This window comes from Rhinoderma darwinii, chromosome 5, assembly GCF_050947455.1.
Source record: "Rhinoderma darwinii isolate aRhiDar2 chromosome 5, aRhiDar2.hap1, whole genome shotgun sequence".
Classification (NCBI taxonomy): domain Eukaryota; kingdom Metazoa; phylum Chordata; class Amphibia; order Anura; family Rhinodermatidae; genus Rhinoderma; species Rhinoderma darwinii.
In genome coordinates, this window is record NC_134691.1 from 107,527,594 (window position 1) to 107,546,530 (window position 18,937).

At 40.5% G+C, this 18,937-nt stretch overlaps 1 protein-coding gene across 1 annotated transcript in view; it reads left to right on the plus strand.

Annotated features, from left to right (window-relative positions):
* The window catches only part of SMCHD1 (structural maintenance of chromosomes flexible hinge domain containing 1), a 312,622-nt gene that overhangs the window by 63,622 nt on the left and 230,063 nt on the right, over positions 1-18,937 (plus strand). Inside the window, exons 10-13 of the mRNA XM_075826377.1 lie at positions 977-1,187; positions 2,053-2,179; positions 8,706-8,889; positions 13,476-13,673. Of these exons, the coding sequence (XP_075682492.1) occupies positions 977-1,187; positions 2,053-2,179; positions 8,706-8,889; positions 13,476-13,673 (720 nt within the window). The remainder of the gene's footprint in view (positions 1-976; positions 1,188-2,052; positions 2,180-8,705; positions 8,890-13,475; positions 13,674-18,937) is intronic.

Below are 18,937 nucleotides of genomic sequence, written 5' to 3' on the forward strand. Positions count from 1 at the left end.
GCAATAAATATTGAGATGCATTTCTTGGGTAAAACCTTATATATGACAGAAAAAAAATGTACTACAAATGAATTTTGGCAAAAAATTTTTTAATTTGTACGTTTCACCTCTACTTTGCTTCAATTCCTGTAAAACGCCTAAACGGTTAAAACACTTCTGAATGCTGTTTTGATTACTTCTAGGTTTGCAGTTTTCAGAATGGGGTATTGTATGGGGGTTTCTAATATATAGGGCCCTCAAAACCACTTCAGAACTGAACTCGTACCTGAAAAAATTGCCTTTTGAAATTTTCTTAATGTGAGAAATTGCTGCTAAAGTCCTAAGCCTTGTAACGTCTTAGAAAAATAAAAGGATGTTCAAAAATCAATGCAAACATAGTAGACATATGGTATTTGTTAATTAGTAACTATTTTGTGTGGTATTATCTGTTTTACAGGCAGATACATATTAAAATTAGAAAAAGAATAATTTTTTACAATTTTCTCAATTTTGGTGTTTTACACCAATAAGCAATGAATTAATCGACCAAATTTTTCCACTAACCTAAAGTACAATGTGTCACGAGAAAACAATCTCTTCATTGCTTGGATAGGTAAAAGCATTCCAAAGTTATTACCACAAAGTGACATGTCAGATTTGAAAAAATGGGGCTGGTCCTGAATACCAAAATGAGCTTGGTTCTGAAGGGGTTTAACACAGGAGGAAAAACAATGCTCTGTTCACATCTGCCTCCTGGATTCAGTTTCTAAAGGAAACGAGGATACACTGCTGAATCCATTGTACGGCGGATACCACCGGAGTCTGACAGTCCCCGATTTCTATAGTGGGTTCCGTTGTGGCGTCAATTGTTTTGACAGGCAAAATTGCCCTGCACGCAGTGTTATTTTTCCCGTCCAATATGACCAAATCTGCAAGCTTTGTCACAGAAGTGAAACTATTATAATGATACTTGAAGTCATGTTTAACTTCCTTACAGGTTTACATATTTGAAAAAGGAAAAGTGCCTAAAATTCGCAATCTTAGAGAGATTGATGATGACATGCAAACATTGTATATTAATACTGCCGCTGACCGTTTTGAGTTTAAAGCTCTTGTTGAAAGAGAAGGTGTAGTTGAGGGAATCATACGCTACCATCCATTTCTTTATGACAAGGAAACCTTCCCAGATGACCCACACTTCTCATCAAGTGAGTGAATTTTTTTTTTTGTTACGTTTCAGCATTGAATAAGAACGTCTTGAAATTTTAGGAGTCTGCTATTGCTAAATAGTAGTATAAGATAATTAGTTACTTCATAATAATCGATTTTTTTTTTTTTTTTAATTTGTTGCTTTAAAGAGAACCTGTCACCAGCATTTCACCTATTAAACCAGCAATACCTGGTGGTAGTGGGTGAACAATCATTTCTATATAACCTATAATTGTGTTTAGTCGGCTCTGTAGCTTTAGTATTCAGTTTTTTAGTGTTCCCACACCGTATGCTAATGAGCAGAAAAGAGTCAAATCTTCGTTTGAAAAGAGTCAAATCTTCGTTTGAAAAGAGTCAAATCTTCGTTTGAAAAGAGTCAAATCTTCGTTTGAAAAGAGTCAAATCTTCGTTTGAAAAGAGTCAAATCTTCGTTTGAAAAGAGTCAAATCTTCGTTTGAAAAGAGTCAAATCTTCGTTTGAAAAGAGTCAAATCTTCGTTTGAAAAGTCATATCATCATTCCTCAAGTCTTTCCGAGTTTACCCTGCTTCCTTACTTTTGATTGACAGCTCCTCGCCTTCCCCCAGCACACAAAATCCCGCGCTTGTGCATTGATGTGCTCTTCTGGTGTGTGCGCACAAAGGGACACGGAGCGATAAAAGGCGCAAAATGTTTTGCAGACCGTTATTTACAGTCGGAGGAGGAGTTTAGGAGAGGGGATAACGGCAATTAACTTTTTATAGCAGCGTCCAGTGAGGGATAGGTAACGTTCAATAGGTGAAATGCTGGTGACAGGTTCACTTTAATACGTATAGAAAACCTAATGCTTTCTTGCGGTTTATCAGAATTGTATGTCCATATTTTAGGAGATAATGAAGACGATGATGAATTTGATGATGATTGTATCATCATGGAAAAAGAAGCTAGAGGAAAGAGACCAATCTTTGAATGTTTTTGGAATGGAAGGCTGATCCCTTATACTACTATCCAAGAGTAAGGCTTATAATTAATTTGGGATAATCTGAGGTTTTATGGTGGAAAATTTCAGTCCTTGCTTACTTTTGTTAGCCTACAATACTAGCACTGCAACAAATAAATATGTATTAGGGCCTGTTCACATCACCGTTCGCTTTCCGTTCCGGTGTTCCGTCTGAGGTTTCAGTCGGGTGAACCCCGCAACGGAAAGTGAAACCACCGCTTCCGTTTCAGTCACCATTGATATCAATGGAGACGGAAACATTGCTAATGGTTTCCGTTCATCACCATTCCGGCAGGTTTCCGTTTTAACGACTGAATCAATAGCGGAGTCGACTGCGCTATTGATTCTGTCGGATAACCGGAAACCTGCAGGAATGGTGACGAACGGATACCATTACCGATGTTTCCATCACCATTGATATCAATGGTGACTGAAACTGAAGCTGTGGTTTCACTTTCCATTGCGGGGTTCACCCGACGGAAACCTCAGACGGAACCCCGGAACGGAAAGCGAACGGTGATGTGAACAGGCCCTTACTTTGGCATATTAGCTTAACAATAGTAACATTTTAGATTTACATTGAATATTTTATCTACTGGACTATAAATTATTTGCACTTATAAAGTAATCTGAAATAAGCTTCTAAAATCTACCACCCAAGTTAAGGAGTAAAGTTGTACTGTTCGTATAATGATAGAAACCAAAAGATCTGTAAAAAACAATGCTGTCTTAAAGAGACACTCACCACATTATAAGTGCCCTATCGCCTACATAAGAAGATCGGCGCTGTAATGTAGGTGACAGCAGTGCTTTTTATTTAGAAAAACAATCTATTTTTACCACGTTAGGAGCGATTTTAGCTTTATGCTAATTCGTTTCTTAATGCCCAAGTGGGCGTGTTTTTACTTTAGACCAAGTGGGCGTTGTACAGAGGAGTGTATGACGCTGACCAATCGGCGTCATGCACTTCTTCTCTCCGTTAATTTAGTCAGCGCATAGTGACACTGCGGCGTTCGCTATGTGCTGTCTTATACTGACACATTAACGTTACTGAAGTGTTTAGACAGTGAATAGACATTCCTTCCAGACAGGACGGGATGTCTATTCACAATCCCGGCACTTCATTAACGTTTCTGTGGTACTTACAGCAGAGCAAAGCGTAATCTGGCTGTAACCTGTCATTTACAGCGTGATCTCGCGAGATTAACGCTTGCTCTGCTGTATGTACCACAGAAACGTTAACGAAGTGCCGGGATTGTGAATGGACATCCGTCCTGTCTGGAAGGAATGTCTATTCACTGTCTAAACACTTCAGTAACGTTAATGTGTCAGTATAAGACCGCACATAGCGAACGCCGCAGTGTCACTACGCGCTGACTAAATGAACGGAGAGAAGTGCGTGACGCCGATTTGGTCACGGATTGGTCAGCGTCATACACTCCTCTGTACAACGCCCACTTGGTCTAAAGTAAAAACGGCCACTTGGGCATTAAGAAACAAATTATCATAAAGCTAAAATCGCTCCTAACGTGGTAAAAAAAAAATAGATCGTTTTTCTAAATAAAAAGCAATGCTGTCACCTACATTACAGCTCCCATCTCCTTATGTAGGAGATAGGGCACTTATAATGTGGTGAGTCTCTATATTCATAGGGCATTTTCATGTTATCAAGTAAAAGTGGTCATACACATTAGTCTAAAGTCCATCAAAGCTGACGTCTACCAAAATAATCGGTAATACTTGATCGTGTATGGTACAGTTGGTCGTTACACAAACAATCAGGCCATGAAATGATGTTTCAAACTGAAAGATCATTCATCCTTTGTCCGGTGTCATTGGCCATGTACTGTATGGTAAGTTTAAGTGACTATAATGGGCAATGTGGACTTAAATGTACAGGTCCTTCTCAATGAATTAGAATATCATCAAAAAGTACATTTATTTCAGTAATTAAATTCAAAAAGTGAAACTCGTATTATATAGATTCATTACACACAGAGTGATCTATTTCCAGCATTTTTTTTCTTGTTTTAATGTTGAAGATTATGGCTAACGGTTAATGAAACCCAAAATTTAGTCTCCCAGAAAATTAGAATATTGGGTAAAAGTTGAAGATTGTAGGCTCACGGTGTCACTCTAATCAACACAAAACACCTGCAAATGTTTCTTAAGACTTTAAATGGTCCAACAGTCTGGTTCAGTAGACTACACAATCATGGGGAAGACTGCTGACTTGACAGTTGTCCAGAAGACAAGGAGCGTAAGCCACAAAAGGACATTGCTTAAGAAGCTGGCTGTCCAGAGTACTGTATCCAAGCATTTTAATGGAAAGTTGAGGAAGGCAAAAGTGTGGTAGAAAAAGGTGCACAAGCAACAGGGATAACCGCAGCTTTGAAAGGTTTGTCAAGAAAAGGCCATTCAAGATTCTGTTGGAGATTCACAAGGTGTGGACTGCAGCTGGAGTCAGTGCTTCCAGAGCCACCACACACAGATGTATCCAGGACATGGATTATAACTTTCACATTCCTTGTGTCAAGCCACTCATGGCCCAAAGACCACATAGAAGCGTCTTACCTGGGCTAAGGAGCAAAATTACTGGTATGTTGCTCAGTGGTCCAAAGTCCTGTATTCAGATCAAAGTAAATTTTGCATTTCATTTGGAAATCAAGTTCCCAGAGTCTGGAGGAAGAGTGGAGAGGCATCAATCCAAGTTGCTTGTGGTCCAGTGTCAAGTTTCCACAGTCCGTGATGGTTTGGGGGGGCCATGTCATCTGCTGGTGTTGGTCCACTGTGTTATATCAAGTCCAGAGTCAACACAGCTGTCTACCAGGAAATTTTATAGCACTTCCCTCTGCTGACAAGCTTTATTGAGATGCTGATTTCATTTTCCAGCAGGACTTGGCACCCGTCCATACTGCCAAATGTATCAATACCTGGTTTAATAACCACAGAATCACTGCGCTTGATTGGCCAGCAAACTCGCCTAACCTAAACCCCATAGAGAATGTATGGGGTATTGTCAAGAAAAAGATGAGACGCCAGACCCAACAATGCAGACAAGCTGAAGGCCGCTATCAAAGCAACCTGGGCTTCCATAACACCTCAGCAGTGCCACAGGCTGATCGCCTCCATGCCACGCCGCATTGATGCAGTAATACATGCAAAAGGAGACCCGACCAAGTATTGAGTGCATATGTTGTACATACCTTTCAGTGGGCCAACATTTCTGTTTTAAAAATCATTTTTGAAATTGGGCTTATACAATTAAGTTTTCTGAGACTAAGGCATCATGCACATGACCGTAAAACACCCGTTATTGTGGGTCGTAATTACGACCCGCAAAAACGGGCTCATATACTTCTGTTAGCCACAGGTACCTTCCCGTTTTCTCACGTGAAGGTGCCCGTGCCGTTAAAAAAAATAGAAAATGTTCTATTCTATTTTACGGGCCGTTCTGCTATACTTTATAATGGCAGCACGGCTCGCAAAAGCGGCCGGCCGTTCCCGGCCGTGCTCGTAATTACGAGTACGGTCGTGTGCATGAGGCCTAAGGCCCCATGCACACTACTGTATTTTTGTCCACCTGTAAATACTGGCGTAAATAAGGGTCCTTGGTCACACGTATTCGACCCGTATTGCACCAGTATTTAGGGACCCGTGCCCGTAAATACGGGTCCGGTGTCACCCGTATTCCACCCGTATTTACGGGCTCATTTTCTCTGCAAAATTACACTGCAGTAATCGGCAGCCCTTCTCTTTATCAGTGCAGGATAGAGAGAAGGGACAGCCCTTTCCGTAATAAAAGTAAAAAATTCATACTTACCCGGCCGTTGTCTCGGTGACTCGTCCCTCTCTTGACATCCATTCCGACCTCCCTGGATGACGCGCAGTCAGTCCATGTGACCGCTGCAGCCAGTGATTGGCTGCAGCGGTCACATGGGCTGTAACGTCATCCCAGGAGGCCGGACTGGAGGAAGAAGCAGGGAGTTCTGGTTAAGTATGAACGTCCTTTTTCTTTTTTTTTTCTTTTTTTTATTTTTTTTACAGCTTTATCTATATTATGATCGGCAGTCACTGTCCCTGAAAGCGTTACTGCCGATCGTTTAACTTTTTCAGCACCCTGGACAGTGACTATACACTGACGTCTCCTAGCAACGCTCCCGTAATTACGGGTGCACACATGTAGTCACCCGTAATTACGGGAGCCCTATAGACTTAAATGGGCCTGCCCATGCCGTAATTACGGCCTGAAATAGGACATGTTGTATATTTTTCAACGTCACGGGCACCTTCCCGTAAGCATGCGGGGAGGTACCCATGGCCAATAGAAGTCTATGGGCCCGTAATTACGGTCCGTGATTACGGGCGTTTTTACAGGACCTGTATAGCTACAATATGTCTTCCGTACATTACATACAGTAGAGGTGTGTGTGTGTGTGTGTGTGTGTGTGTGTGTATATATATATATGTGTGTGTGTGTGTGTGTGTGTGTGTGTGTATATATATATATATATATCACCTTGTAGTAGCATGGGGGATATTATACAGCAGTACTGAGTAGTGTAGCTGAGATCTAGCAATGGGGTGACATGGAAATCTTACTAGCACATCTGTCTTTCTCACTCCGCACCAGCTTCCTCCCCTTGCTCACTCCTCCCCTCTCCATAGACTTGTATAGGCAGGCAGGGAAGAGACACACCCTTATCTTCTGCAGTCCATCTGTAACCAGGGACAGACTTTGCTTGACAACAGTGGTTGGACAGCAGATTACGGGAACAGACACCTAGTGGCATTAACTTCCCAGAGAATTTGCTTGGATAAAACACCTACGTTTTAACAGTAAGTAAATGACAAGGTTGATATGTCAGGTATACTTTTAGAGCAGCATAAGTTGAAAATGAGTGTCCATTACGTATGATTGATAGTTTATTAATGCGTTCCTCTAATGATCCTTTTAAAAACCTCTTTGCATGTGTATCTCCGTATGTAAATTCATCTTGTAATAAACAAAAAATTGCTCTGTAGGGTTTCTTTAGCTTCGTTCGCTTGCAGGCTGCACACCTTTTTCATTTAATACGGGGAAGAGTAAGAGGAGGTTTTGCAGTATTTTACTTCCTCTTCTTAATTAATTTAATATCTTACCCAAACAGGAAATTGCAGTGTGTGTGTGTGTGTGTGTCGCATTGGCACTGATTCAAGCAGGCGGCCTTTGTTAGAGGGTGGCCAGTGTAACATAAGCTATCAGGCTTGTAGATGGTCACCGGGACCAGGCTGCAGCCCCACTGTATCTGTCACATGACCAAAAATAACATTCCGTTAGTGAATTAGGAAGTAGGGGCCTGCTTCATAAATGGCTGACTTTTGAACTGAACCTGTCAGCTTTCCTTACAAGTCTGTTTTAGCAAATACTTACATTCCTGATAAAGTAACAATAGGGAGCATCTTTCTTTAAAATTCTGCATTGTTCTGTTCCTCTGTTATTTTTCCTGGAAATGTATGAATAAATTGACAAATGTTTTATTCCATTTCCCTTGACAATGGGGCATGTCCCAAATGCTGTCCTGTCAGTGCTGACAGTGTCCATTTGTGTAGGGACATAATCTATTGAAAAGGGAATGGTAACGCCTAGTTGGCAATTTACATACTTTTCCAGGAGGGATAACTGAGCAACGGCACAATGCCGCGTTCTAGGTAAAGATTATCCAACATTAGGATTTTATGGGGAGTAGAAGTATTTACTAAAACCAACGTGTCAGAGTTGACCGTTCTTTAAAGCGAACGGCTTAACAAAGGTACCGCATATGAGGCTCTAAGAACAATAAAATGTTCGTTTTTTTTTGTGTTCTTTCCAATTGAGGTATGCTTTACTGTTTTCTGCCTTGTTCTTAGTATGTCCTGTTTCAAACGGAGTAAAATATTGATGGATTGCTAGACTCCATAATGGGCCACATATCCTTACAGAACGAAATCCGTTGAACATTTTGCTTGATGTGCAGAATTTGAGCCATCAAATTGCTTTTTTTTCTGTCCAACGACATTCATACCCGAAGAAGAAAGCACAAAGCTTTTACGGCCTATATTGCACTCATGCTTTAATGTGCAACAGAAGATCCTAGAACATTTTTTTTTTTTTTTTTTTGTGAGGGATTGCAACTCTGCAAGGATACTCTCTGAAAAAAAAAAAAAGTATTGTGGCATTTCTAGGGATTATCAGGGTTGCTCAAAAATTAGGTATGCCGATAACAGACTCCGTATATTTTTTTTATGGCTGAAGGAATTGTTCTGTTTAGATTGACAATTTTGTCCTCTTTTGCCCTGTGGGAAAATAAGAGAAAAACATAGGTATCGCTTTCTGTAAATGCCCAAAACCTAATTTCATGAAAACTTGACATCTTGCTTTTCTTATGTAGTCAATGCACCTCCAAATTTGTTTGTCTACAATCTACAGAATTTTGACCATTTCTTATTATAATGAAAACAAAAGCCAATATGATACCCTAACAGCAGAGTTTTTTTTATTTTTATTTGTTTTCTCTTCAGATTTGACTGGTGTACAATACAAAAAAAAAGAGGAATTGTGCCTGCTGAGTGTTATAACCGGATCTCTGGAGCTTTATTTACAAATGACAAGTTTGAAGTCAGCACAAATAAATTGACTTTTCTAGATTTGGGGTTAAAACTTCAGGACAAAAATACAATTTTTACAAGAATAACAAATGGACAGGTAAGTGAAGACTAAATTATTTCTTTCTGCAACCTTTCTGGCTCGAGGACGCTTCCTACTTCGAGCTTGCCACCCAGTTCCCCTGTGTGCATACCGGTCTTAAATTCTAGGCCCAAAATTCTGCTATGCCACCCAAATTCATCCAATTCTTGATTGGTGACCGCGTTACCGTTCGTGATTGCGTTTCTCAACTCGTCTTTGGACAAGACCCAACTAGGCCACTGCATCCAGATCCGCCCAGTGGTTCTCCGGCGTCAGGAAGTCTTTCACCCCCTTGGTTCCAGCTCTCTGACCTTTTTGCTTCTTGCTGCTTAAACAAGTTACCATGTGATTTAGCCTGACTTTCTATGTTCTATTTGCCTTGCTCCAAGATCAACCCTATTCCTGGAGGTTAGGAAGTGGCTTAGCCAGTGGTTTGCCAGTTCCTTCCACATGCCATTGGCGATCTATCCAGGCTTTCGTAGTCCATCTGTTGATGCCGTAGCCACTTCCTCAGAATCAGATGGAGGTAGGTTCTGCTGCATTCCTGTAAGTGAGTCAAAGATACTCTAGAGGTTGTCCTTGTAAGCACTTTATTTTCTCTAACCTCTTCTGAGACATCTTGTTTGAGAGGTGTCCCCTGCAACACTTTCTCCTAAGCCAAAAGACAGTGGCTCAAAGAGAATTTGTTGGATTCTCAGTTGGACTTGTAGCAAAGTTCTAAGTTTTTTGTCTTGGCTATGGATTGCCAAGTCTGGGCTGTGCAGGAAACTCTAAGTTAATGATGGTGATCCCATCCACTTAAAGACGAGTCCTCTGTTTACGGTCTCTGGCAGGTCCTGGTTTCTACTACGGCTTCAAATCTGAGAATTCTGCGGTTCATTCTTCTCTTCCTGAGGATATGATGACCAAGTGGTCAGCATTGCTTATGGGGAATCTGCTCATCTTATGACTTTCTAAGAATGCCACCTTCCCCTTTTACTAGATACTACATCCGTTTATGACCCACTGGACAGGAAGAACAATTCAACAGGGCAATGACCGTTTCATCGCTTCTCCCATGGGCTGTGTCTTATGTGGAAAATACGTGTCCATCGGTTACAGAGCAAATTCTCATATCTTTCCTTCTGATTTCCTGCTCTCCACTTCCTTGTTTTCAGGCCTGTAACTCCTTTTTTTTTCTCTAGGATGTCATCAGTCATAACATTTTCAGCATTTATATTAAAATCTATTTGTTCTGCCCAGAACATACATTTGGGATGCCTCAAGTCCAGTTTCTCTGATCAGTCATTATGCCCATGGAACAGAGTTCTCGATTACTGTGGATACCTGACTGCACGTTCCCATTACCAAGTCTCTGTAATACTTCCCTTGTTGGCCTTTTCAATTATTTAGATTCTCTCATACCAAGGACATGCCACTGGTTACGGCCATCTTCTTCAAATCCATTCTTGGACGATCTCCCTGTCAATGCCTCATCCAAATGGAACAACACTCCATATGGGTTATTGGTGTAGCTAAACCATATTTTTATTCTTTTTTTTTTTTTTTTTTTTTTTTTGAAGCTTGACAGAATTGGTGCAGTTCCATATAGTTTGCTGCAACTTATTCTGTTTCACTGGAAAAGATTATGCAAGAAATACAGGGAAAAAAACCTTGGCGAGCAGCTAATCTGGAGTTTGGTGCAATGAACAAAGATTACATGTAAATGAAGTCGCACTCGCATATGAGGAGAGCTAAGCACTAAGCTGTCCTCCAGTCCACGGACACTTTGTTTAGCAGTCCTTTAGTCTCTCTCCAATGGAACCAATATAACCGTCTGACGCATTAAAACGATTTAACCTTTAGAGATAAAAACAGCCATAAAAAAAACTGCTGGCCACACATTCCCATTCGTATCGGGGCATCCACCTTCATCAGGAGTGTTCAGTTTCAAAGGCTGATACTTTTAAACCCCTCTGACGTTTAGCGGATATAACATGAACTCGCAAACTCTATATTCTTGCCGTCCTCTACATTCTTAAAAACCACGCCTTCTGACCGCTTACCGGAAGTTATGTACAATCTTCTAGTCATATCCTGCATGTAAATTCCCCTCACTATGTGAAGTGACCTAGTAACCTGGCAAGGGTCTATATTACACTATCTAACCAGAAGTACAATAGTACATACTGTTGTCATACTATTATCTACCCGTAAATGACATAGTAATCTGAAAGGGGTCTATACTCCACTATTGTTTTTATACTTCTCTCCACAGCTAATCTAGAACTATGACGATATAATATACATAATCATATTTATACCTATAAAAAAAATAAAGTCCCTTATTCTAACTTTTACGAACTTTCCATTGGATTATGGCTATTAATTAGTTTCTGCTCTTCATAGATACACCAAATAGGATGAGAAGTCAAACCTCACCATAAGGCTTTATTCAGATGAACGTGTCAAATCCGCTGTGAAAAACTGATGATTTGCACCTGTACGGGTCCCGTTTTCACGTATCCTTCATAGACTTGAGTCTACTGAGGGATCTGTGAAAACGGCCATGAATAGGAAAGGTCCTATTTTTTTCACAGGCTGTTAACGTGGTCCATTAAAACGGGCGTGTGAATAGCCGCCATAGAAATACATGCAGCCATGTGTTGGCCGTTACACTCTATCCCCCAATAACATGGTATTTCAACATCCTTTGGGATTTGGAAAGCAATATTCTTCCCCCATTAGACTTAGGCATCATTCACATGAATGTGTTTTTGCGTCCGCAATTCAGCCCAAAAAATGTGAATGCTTTGCAGACCCATTCATTCCTATGGGCCCTTTCACACAACTGGCTTTCATGGTCCGTGCATTTGCCGGGAGCCTGAACGGCAAAAAAATAGAATGTCATTATACGGTCCGAATTTGCAGTCCAGGCTTATTGAAATCCATGTATGCACGGTCCGTGAATTGAGAACAGCCTGCGGATGACACTCCACAGCAGTCAGTGCTGTAATCACGGGCCGTGTGCATGAGGCCTTACTATTAAAAAAAAGATTGTTGTCCTTTTGGAATAGTCTTTCCATAGTACGGTTTTTAGTTCTTTGCACTAGAAAAGCTGGTGACTATGCTTAGAAAGTGTTTCTCCCAATGACTGTTCACAGGTACCCCTCTTGATGACTGTCTTCTCAGGCTGCGTTCACACTTTTGTCATGATTTTATTCTGCTCCGCCATAACACCTGAGAAATAAAAATGACTATGTGCAATGGATCCGCCAATGGACAACAAACGGACCCCATTGATTTATAATGGGGTCCATCACTTTCCGGCATGGTGCCGTCATTTTAACGGGAAGAATAGTGCTTCATGCTGCGCTATTCTTCCTATCAAATGTGACCGGACTGCCAACAGCGGCTCCTAATGGAGTCTGACGGTAGCGTGAACAGAGCATTAGAGCGAAATGAAACGGTTATGCCCCCACCGCTTCCAGTGTTTAGTATTGTAAAATACAGACCGTTGGACTGAAATGCCGTTTTCTGGTAGCTCATAATCACATCATATAGTTTGACAGATGTTCAGTTTCTTCTGTGTAATGATATTTGTTGGATCCTTCATAGTGGGCTCTTACTGAATGTGCACCATGGAACACTCATATCTACTCTTTCTTGGAGAGTGCTGCTATCCTGTGTAGCTAACTGCAAATAACCAGTGGTCCGTGGAAGAAGCCTCTACTGATTTAACATATATTTGCTGTGGCCGATCTTCACTGGTCGGCCTCACTTGAGAAGATCCAGAGTGACAACTTGATTGTGTTAGACTACCTGAAACATATTCCCAGCTCTGTACAGAGAGTGATCACTCACTTCAGTTGAGCAGCAATGCAGGAGGCCTCTCCAATCCTACTTCTAGGTGCAGGGTTATATTCCAGTAGTGCACAAGTGCAGTCCTTTTCAGCTGATAAACTAGATCCAGGTGAGTGATCCGTTCACCCAGCACCAAACAACTCTGCTGCAGATGGAGTCCCAGAAGTCAACCTCTTTGTCTCACTTGAACTATGAACTACCGTGGGCCAGGTTCTCTCCACTTTGTGTTGACTTTTCTCTGCTGGCTATTCTGATTTCCCCAAATGGACTACTGTGAATCTTCTTGCCGTTCTTTCACTTCGCTTTCTGAGGCAGTCATCCAGACCACTTTGAAGATACGGAATCTACTAGTCCGCTTAGATCGATCACTGCACCTGAAAGGCTTTTGTTTTAGGTAGATTAACTGTTTCATATTGTAGCTTTAATATATTTTAAGTATAAATTTGTTTTTAATCAGAATAAATAAAAAATGAATCCTTCTGGCAAATGAACGTACTACGGTATTACATTCTAATTGCGGTTTTCTAGCTTAAATATGAAGTAATTATATGTCCTATTCATTCAGGCACCTGGCGTTGATTGACCTCCCCATTCTTACTGTATTGGCTGGGATCGAAGAGCCCTCCAATCCTGGCCATTTAACCACTTAGATGCTATGATCAATACTGTTTACTTAGTTTAAATTTTGTTTTTTAAAAAACATTTAAGTTAATATATTCAATAAATACTTATTTTTTTTCTTTTTTTTTTAACTTTAACAGGACCAAAGAGTAAAAATTGACAGAGAATTTGCTTTGTGGTTAAAAGAATGCCATGAAAAATATGACAAACAAATAAAGTTTTCTGGTTTTAAAGGTATAATATCCCGTCAGGATACAGTATCAAAGCGTATGCAAACTCCATGGGCAACTTATACGACCATCGAGTGGGATGCAAAGACTTATCATGCAGGACAGCTGGTGAGTTTTATTGTACTGGAGTATGTACACTGACATCCAATGATTGTTCTGTACAAATATATTTTTGGTGCATTTAAAATATAGGGACTTTTCGCACACATTCACATAGCTGATTGGACACTGTCACAGCCGTAGTAACTCGCCCCCTTGCCAGTACACTTCCTGTTGACCATTCATGGGGTTATTTAAATATCGGGTGCCATATATGTCGGCACCGATATATAAATAATGGAGGGAGGTAAAAAAAATCAAATAAAGTGCCCCATGGTTTGTGCAGCCCTCCCCATTACATGCTGCACTCAGGTTCTACTGTAGGGGATTTGGATCTGTTTAACAAAAACTGAGCTATGTTGACTATGGCTGTTCATTTTACATTTCTACAATAGGGAAAGCCATAATAACCATATAATATAAAGCTATAATGGTAAGGCCCCATGCACACGAACGTGCTTTTGCGGCCGCAGTTCCCCCGAAAATCCACAGGAGAATTGAGGCCCCATTCATTCCTATGGGGCCAAGCACACGACCGTGGTTTCCACGGTCCGTGCATGGCCCAGGAGCCCGGGCCGCAGAAAGAACTGGCATGCCTTATTACGGCCGTCTTCTGCGGTCTGGGCTCATTGAAAATAATGGCCGTGGCCATGTGCATGTCTCGCGATTTGCGTGGGCGGCTTGCTGCTGACGCTCCGTGACCGGCCGACCCGAAAATCACGATCGTGTGCATGAGGCCTAATACTAGCAAATAATGCCCTAGGGAAATGTTGTGATGCTTAATTATGTTCCATAGTCAGCAAGTTTAAAGTGTAGTATCTATTGCATTTATTTTTTGCTGCTTTCATGTAATGGTTTTAATTTGATTGTTTTGCATTGTCACATGAACACCTGAATATTTGATAACTTTCTAATACTGTGATTAATACATGAAAAGCTAATACTGTGATTAGCTTTTGGTGTTCAGAAAGATGACTATACAGCGTTATTGGTGTATAATTGTATTTGCCTTCAGAATATAAATATTGGTATCTAGGAAATATTAATATGTGGAAAGAGAATTTGACAACTCAAACGGTTAAGTAGTACTATGGCTTTTTAAAAAAAAAAAAGCTGCATGCTCTAAATTGAAAATGTTCACACCACGTTTTGACCTTTTACTTGAGACAATTTATTTTTTATTTTTAACGGCATACAGCAAGAAAAATGATGCAACAGAATATATAGTTGGATCCTATTGACGTCCGTTGCATAAACAAAACTGGGTGCTGTTTTTTGGACGGAAAAGTGCAATCTGCTTTTTTTTTTTTCCCCCCATTATGCATTAAAAACTTATGCCTCAACTATGACAGAAAAGCCTACTGTAAAAAACTGGCACAGCCAGGCTACAAGAAAAATTGTAAATGACAATGTACCTTTCTGTAGGTCTGATTGGCCCAGGTCTTTCACAGCAGTACAACATTCACCCAAAGTGCTAAATGAAGATACAACAAAATCCATTATGAGCAGCTTGTTGACCGTTTCCAGGCAGCCTAGGAGAGAGGAAAAGGCACATGTACAAAATTTCGCGCACCAATAAAAATAAGAAAGCGATACGAAAAAAACGTGAATGAAAAGACCAAACTTTATTATACACTACATAAAAAATATAAAACCATTTAAAAAAAAAACAGAATCCGCAAACCTGTAAAAATGAGAAGACGCAAACCACAGACCGAAGTCTCAAATAGGATTCCAAATGGGGACAATGTGAGCCAATGTCAAAAAGAATACAATACAATAGCCGTATAAATGTATTATGTGCAACTAGTAAACCTGGAAGGTAACCACACAAGAATACAAAGTGCAAGATAATATCTATATCCCAATGAGGGGAAACCATAGCCACAAATATGAAAAAAATACAATATACATACATATATATTATTATCTGCAATATACAGCACTGACCACTCGTCATCACAAGCAGTACGGTCCTAGGCACAAAAAGCAGATGCTATTGGATCTAAAGAGAAATGATAGAGAAAATTGCTACATGACCCAAATCGGCTGCGGAATAAGGACAGACGGCCCCACGCGTATCTCTGCCTCTGGGTGCAGCTTCATCGGGTGAATGAAATAAGCCCATTAGTGTAGAGCATAAATAGACGTTCAGTCAATTAAACAACATTAGAAACAGATGAGGAGAATGAATCACTCCAAAGATTAACAATCCCTAGTTGCAGTAACCTCCCAATGCAGCTCCTTCACAATGCGATAAGAAATTATAAAAATAGTAGCATTGTCAAGCACTAGATGGTGTGTAGAATTTTGAGAAAGTCAGAAAAACCAAATGCAAAAATATATACATAAATAAAACGCTATATACATAAAGAAACTTGGTTGCTAGTTAATTACTATACAGAAGATGTACCGCTGTACAAAGAAGGTTCATAAGGAGGAAAATAAAAGGTTATGTGCATATTACAAAGCTGTGTGTGTAACATATGTAGCTGAGCTGTGTGCGTAACATATGTAGCGGAGCTGTGTGTGTATGTGTGTGTAACATATGTAGCTGAGCTGTGTGTGTGTAACGTATATGTAGCTGAGCTGTGGGTGTAACATATGTAGCTGAGCTGTGTGCGTAACATATGTAGCTGAGCTGTGTGCGTAACATATGTAGCGGAGCTGTGTGTGTGTAACATGTAGCTGAGCTGTGGGTGTAACATATATGTAGCTGAGCGGTGTGTGTAACGTATATGTAGCTAAGCTGTGGGTGTAACATATATGTAGCTGAGCTGTGTGTGTAACGTATATGTAGCTGAGCGGTGTGTGTAACGTATATGTAGCTAAGCTGTGGGTGTAACATATATGTAGCTGAGCTGTGTGTGTAACGTATAAGTAGCTAAGCTGTGTGTGTAACATATGTAGCTGAGCTGTGTGTGTGTAACATATGTAGCTGAGCGGTGTGTGTAACGTATATGTAGCTAAGCTGTGGGTGTAACATATATGTAGCTGAGCGGTGTGTGTAACGTATATGTAGCTAAGCTGTGGGTGTAACATATATGTAGCTGAGTGGTGTGTGTAACGTATATGTAGCTAAGCTGTGGGTGTAACATATATGTAGCTGAGCGGTGTGTGTAACGTATATGTAGCTAAGCTGTGGGTGTAACGTATATGTAGCTAAGCTGTGGGTGTAACGTATATGTAGCTAAGCTGTGGGTGTAACATATATGTAGCTGAGCTGTGTGCGTAACATATGTAGCTGAGCTGTGGGTGCAATGTGTATTAAAAAATAAGATTTATATTTTTGAAGAATGATGCAGAGAAAATTGAAGCCATGAAGTGTCTCCACAAAACAACTAAGGAGAAATCCTGTCCTTGGTCAGACCAAGAACATCCTCGGAAGGGACACCAACACACAGCAGGAAGACAAACTCAAGTCCCTGGTGCCTTAATATTAAATCACATATACTTACAAACGAGCGACGTCACAGTAAGTATAAGTTCAGCAGTCAGGTGGGATAGAGGGAATAAAACTATTAGCCTAATATTTTAACTCTTAAATATTTTCTAAGAGTTTAAGAGATGTAAATACATAATACACTTGTTATATTAAACTAAGTTAACCAAAAACAACATAGAAAAAAGAGGGCTTACCCGAGTAAACCAGTGAATAGCAATTCTTCTTTAATGCCATGTGGGGTCACCGAATTTAACAAATAGATCCACTTTGATTCCAGGCGCAGGAGGCCAGTGCGTGGGCCACCTCCTCGTATGCCAGTGGTAAATTTTTCCAAGTCTACAACCTTCATGCCTTTGGATCTTCCATTGTGGCAATTGAGAAAGTGAAGTGCCACTGATAGTGTTTTGGCCATTTTTATATCCCGCTGTGCCAGTGTAATAGTGTTTTTTGATTCTTTTTTTGCGTAACTCCTGTTGTTTGGCACACATATACCTTTTGACACGGACAAGTGATTGCATAAACTACCATTTATGTTCTGCAGTTAATGTATCCCTTAAATCTAAATTCTTCGCCATTGCCAGGATTCACAAACTCTGTTGTAGGCGACAAATAGCCTGTTACACTTTTCAAGCTTTCATCCAGACAATTTGAGAGCTGGAATCCCGATTTTGGCCAGTTTCTAAGAGTTAGACGGAATTGTTCGCTAAATGAGGATTTTCAAGCTCAAGCGCGGCAATTGCGTTTTAAAAGAACGTGGGTTTCCAAAGCAGGTTATATCAAATGCTTACCAGCGAGCCAGAACTAGTGAAAGGCAGGATCTGCTGAAACCTTGATTTCGTGTACAAGACAATAAGATGTGGATGCTGTTTAGGAGCCACTGGCAAATCCTACAATCATCCCCGAGTGAAGAATATTATTTCTGAGACCCCGCTTATTACGGCTAGACGGGCTCTGAATCTAAGGGATAATCTTGTGCGTAGCCACTTCACAAGGCCTACTGTCCGTTTGGGAAGAGGTATGAAGTTTGTTGGATCCTACCCTTGTGGAAACTGCACCTAGTCTCAATTCTTTAATTCTACAACATTGTTTGTGAATCCTGGCAATGGCGAAGAATGTAGGCTTAAGGGATACATTAACTGCAGAACTAAAATGGTAATTTATGCAATCACTTTTCCATGTCGAAAGTTATATGTGGGCCAAACAGGAGTTACGCAAAAGAATCCAAAAACATGTCTCCACTATTACACTGGCACAGCGGGATATAAAAATGGACAAAACACTAACATCAGTGGCACTTCACTTTCTTAATTGCCACAATGGAAGATCCAAAGGCATGAAGGTTGTAGACGGTGAAAACCACTGGCATACGAGGAGGTGGCCCACGCACTGGCCTCCTGCGTCTGGAATCAAAGTGGATCTATTTGTTAAATTCCGTGACCCCACATGGCATTATTGAAGAACTGCTATTCACTGGTTTCCTCGGGTAAGCCCTCTTTCTTCTATGCCTCCGTTTTCTTTTTTTGTATTTTGGTTTAATATAGCAAGTGTATTATCTATATACATCTCCCTGATATTTTAACTATTAAACATTTTCTAATAGTTCCCTTATTGGTCTCCCGCTGTCCCACCTGACTGCTGAACTTTTCCTACAAATGAGAGAAGTCACAGTTCCTGCTGTGTGTTGGTGTCCCTTCCGAGGATGTTCTTAATCTGACTAAGGACAGGATTGCTCCTTAGTTGTTTTGTGGAGACACTTCATGACTTCAATTTTCTCTGCATCATTCTTCAAAAATATAAATCTTATTTTTTAATACACATTGCACCCACA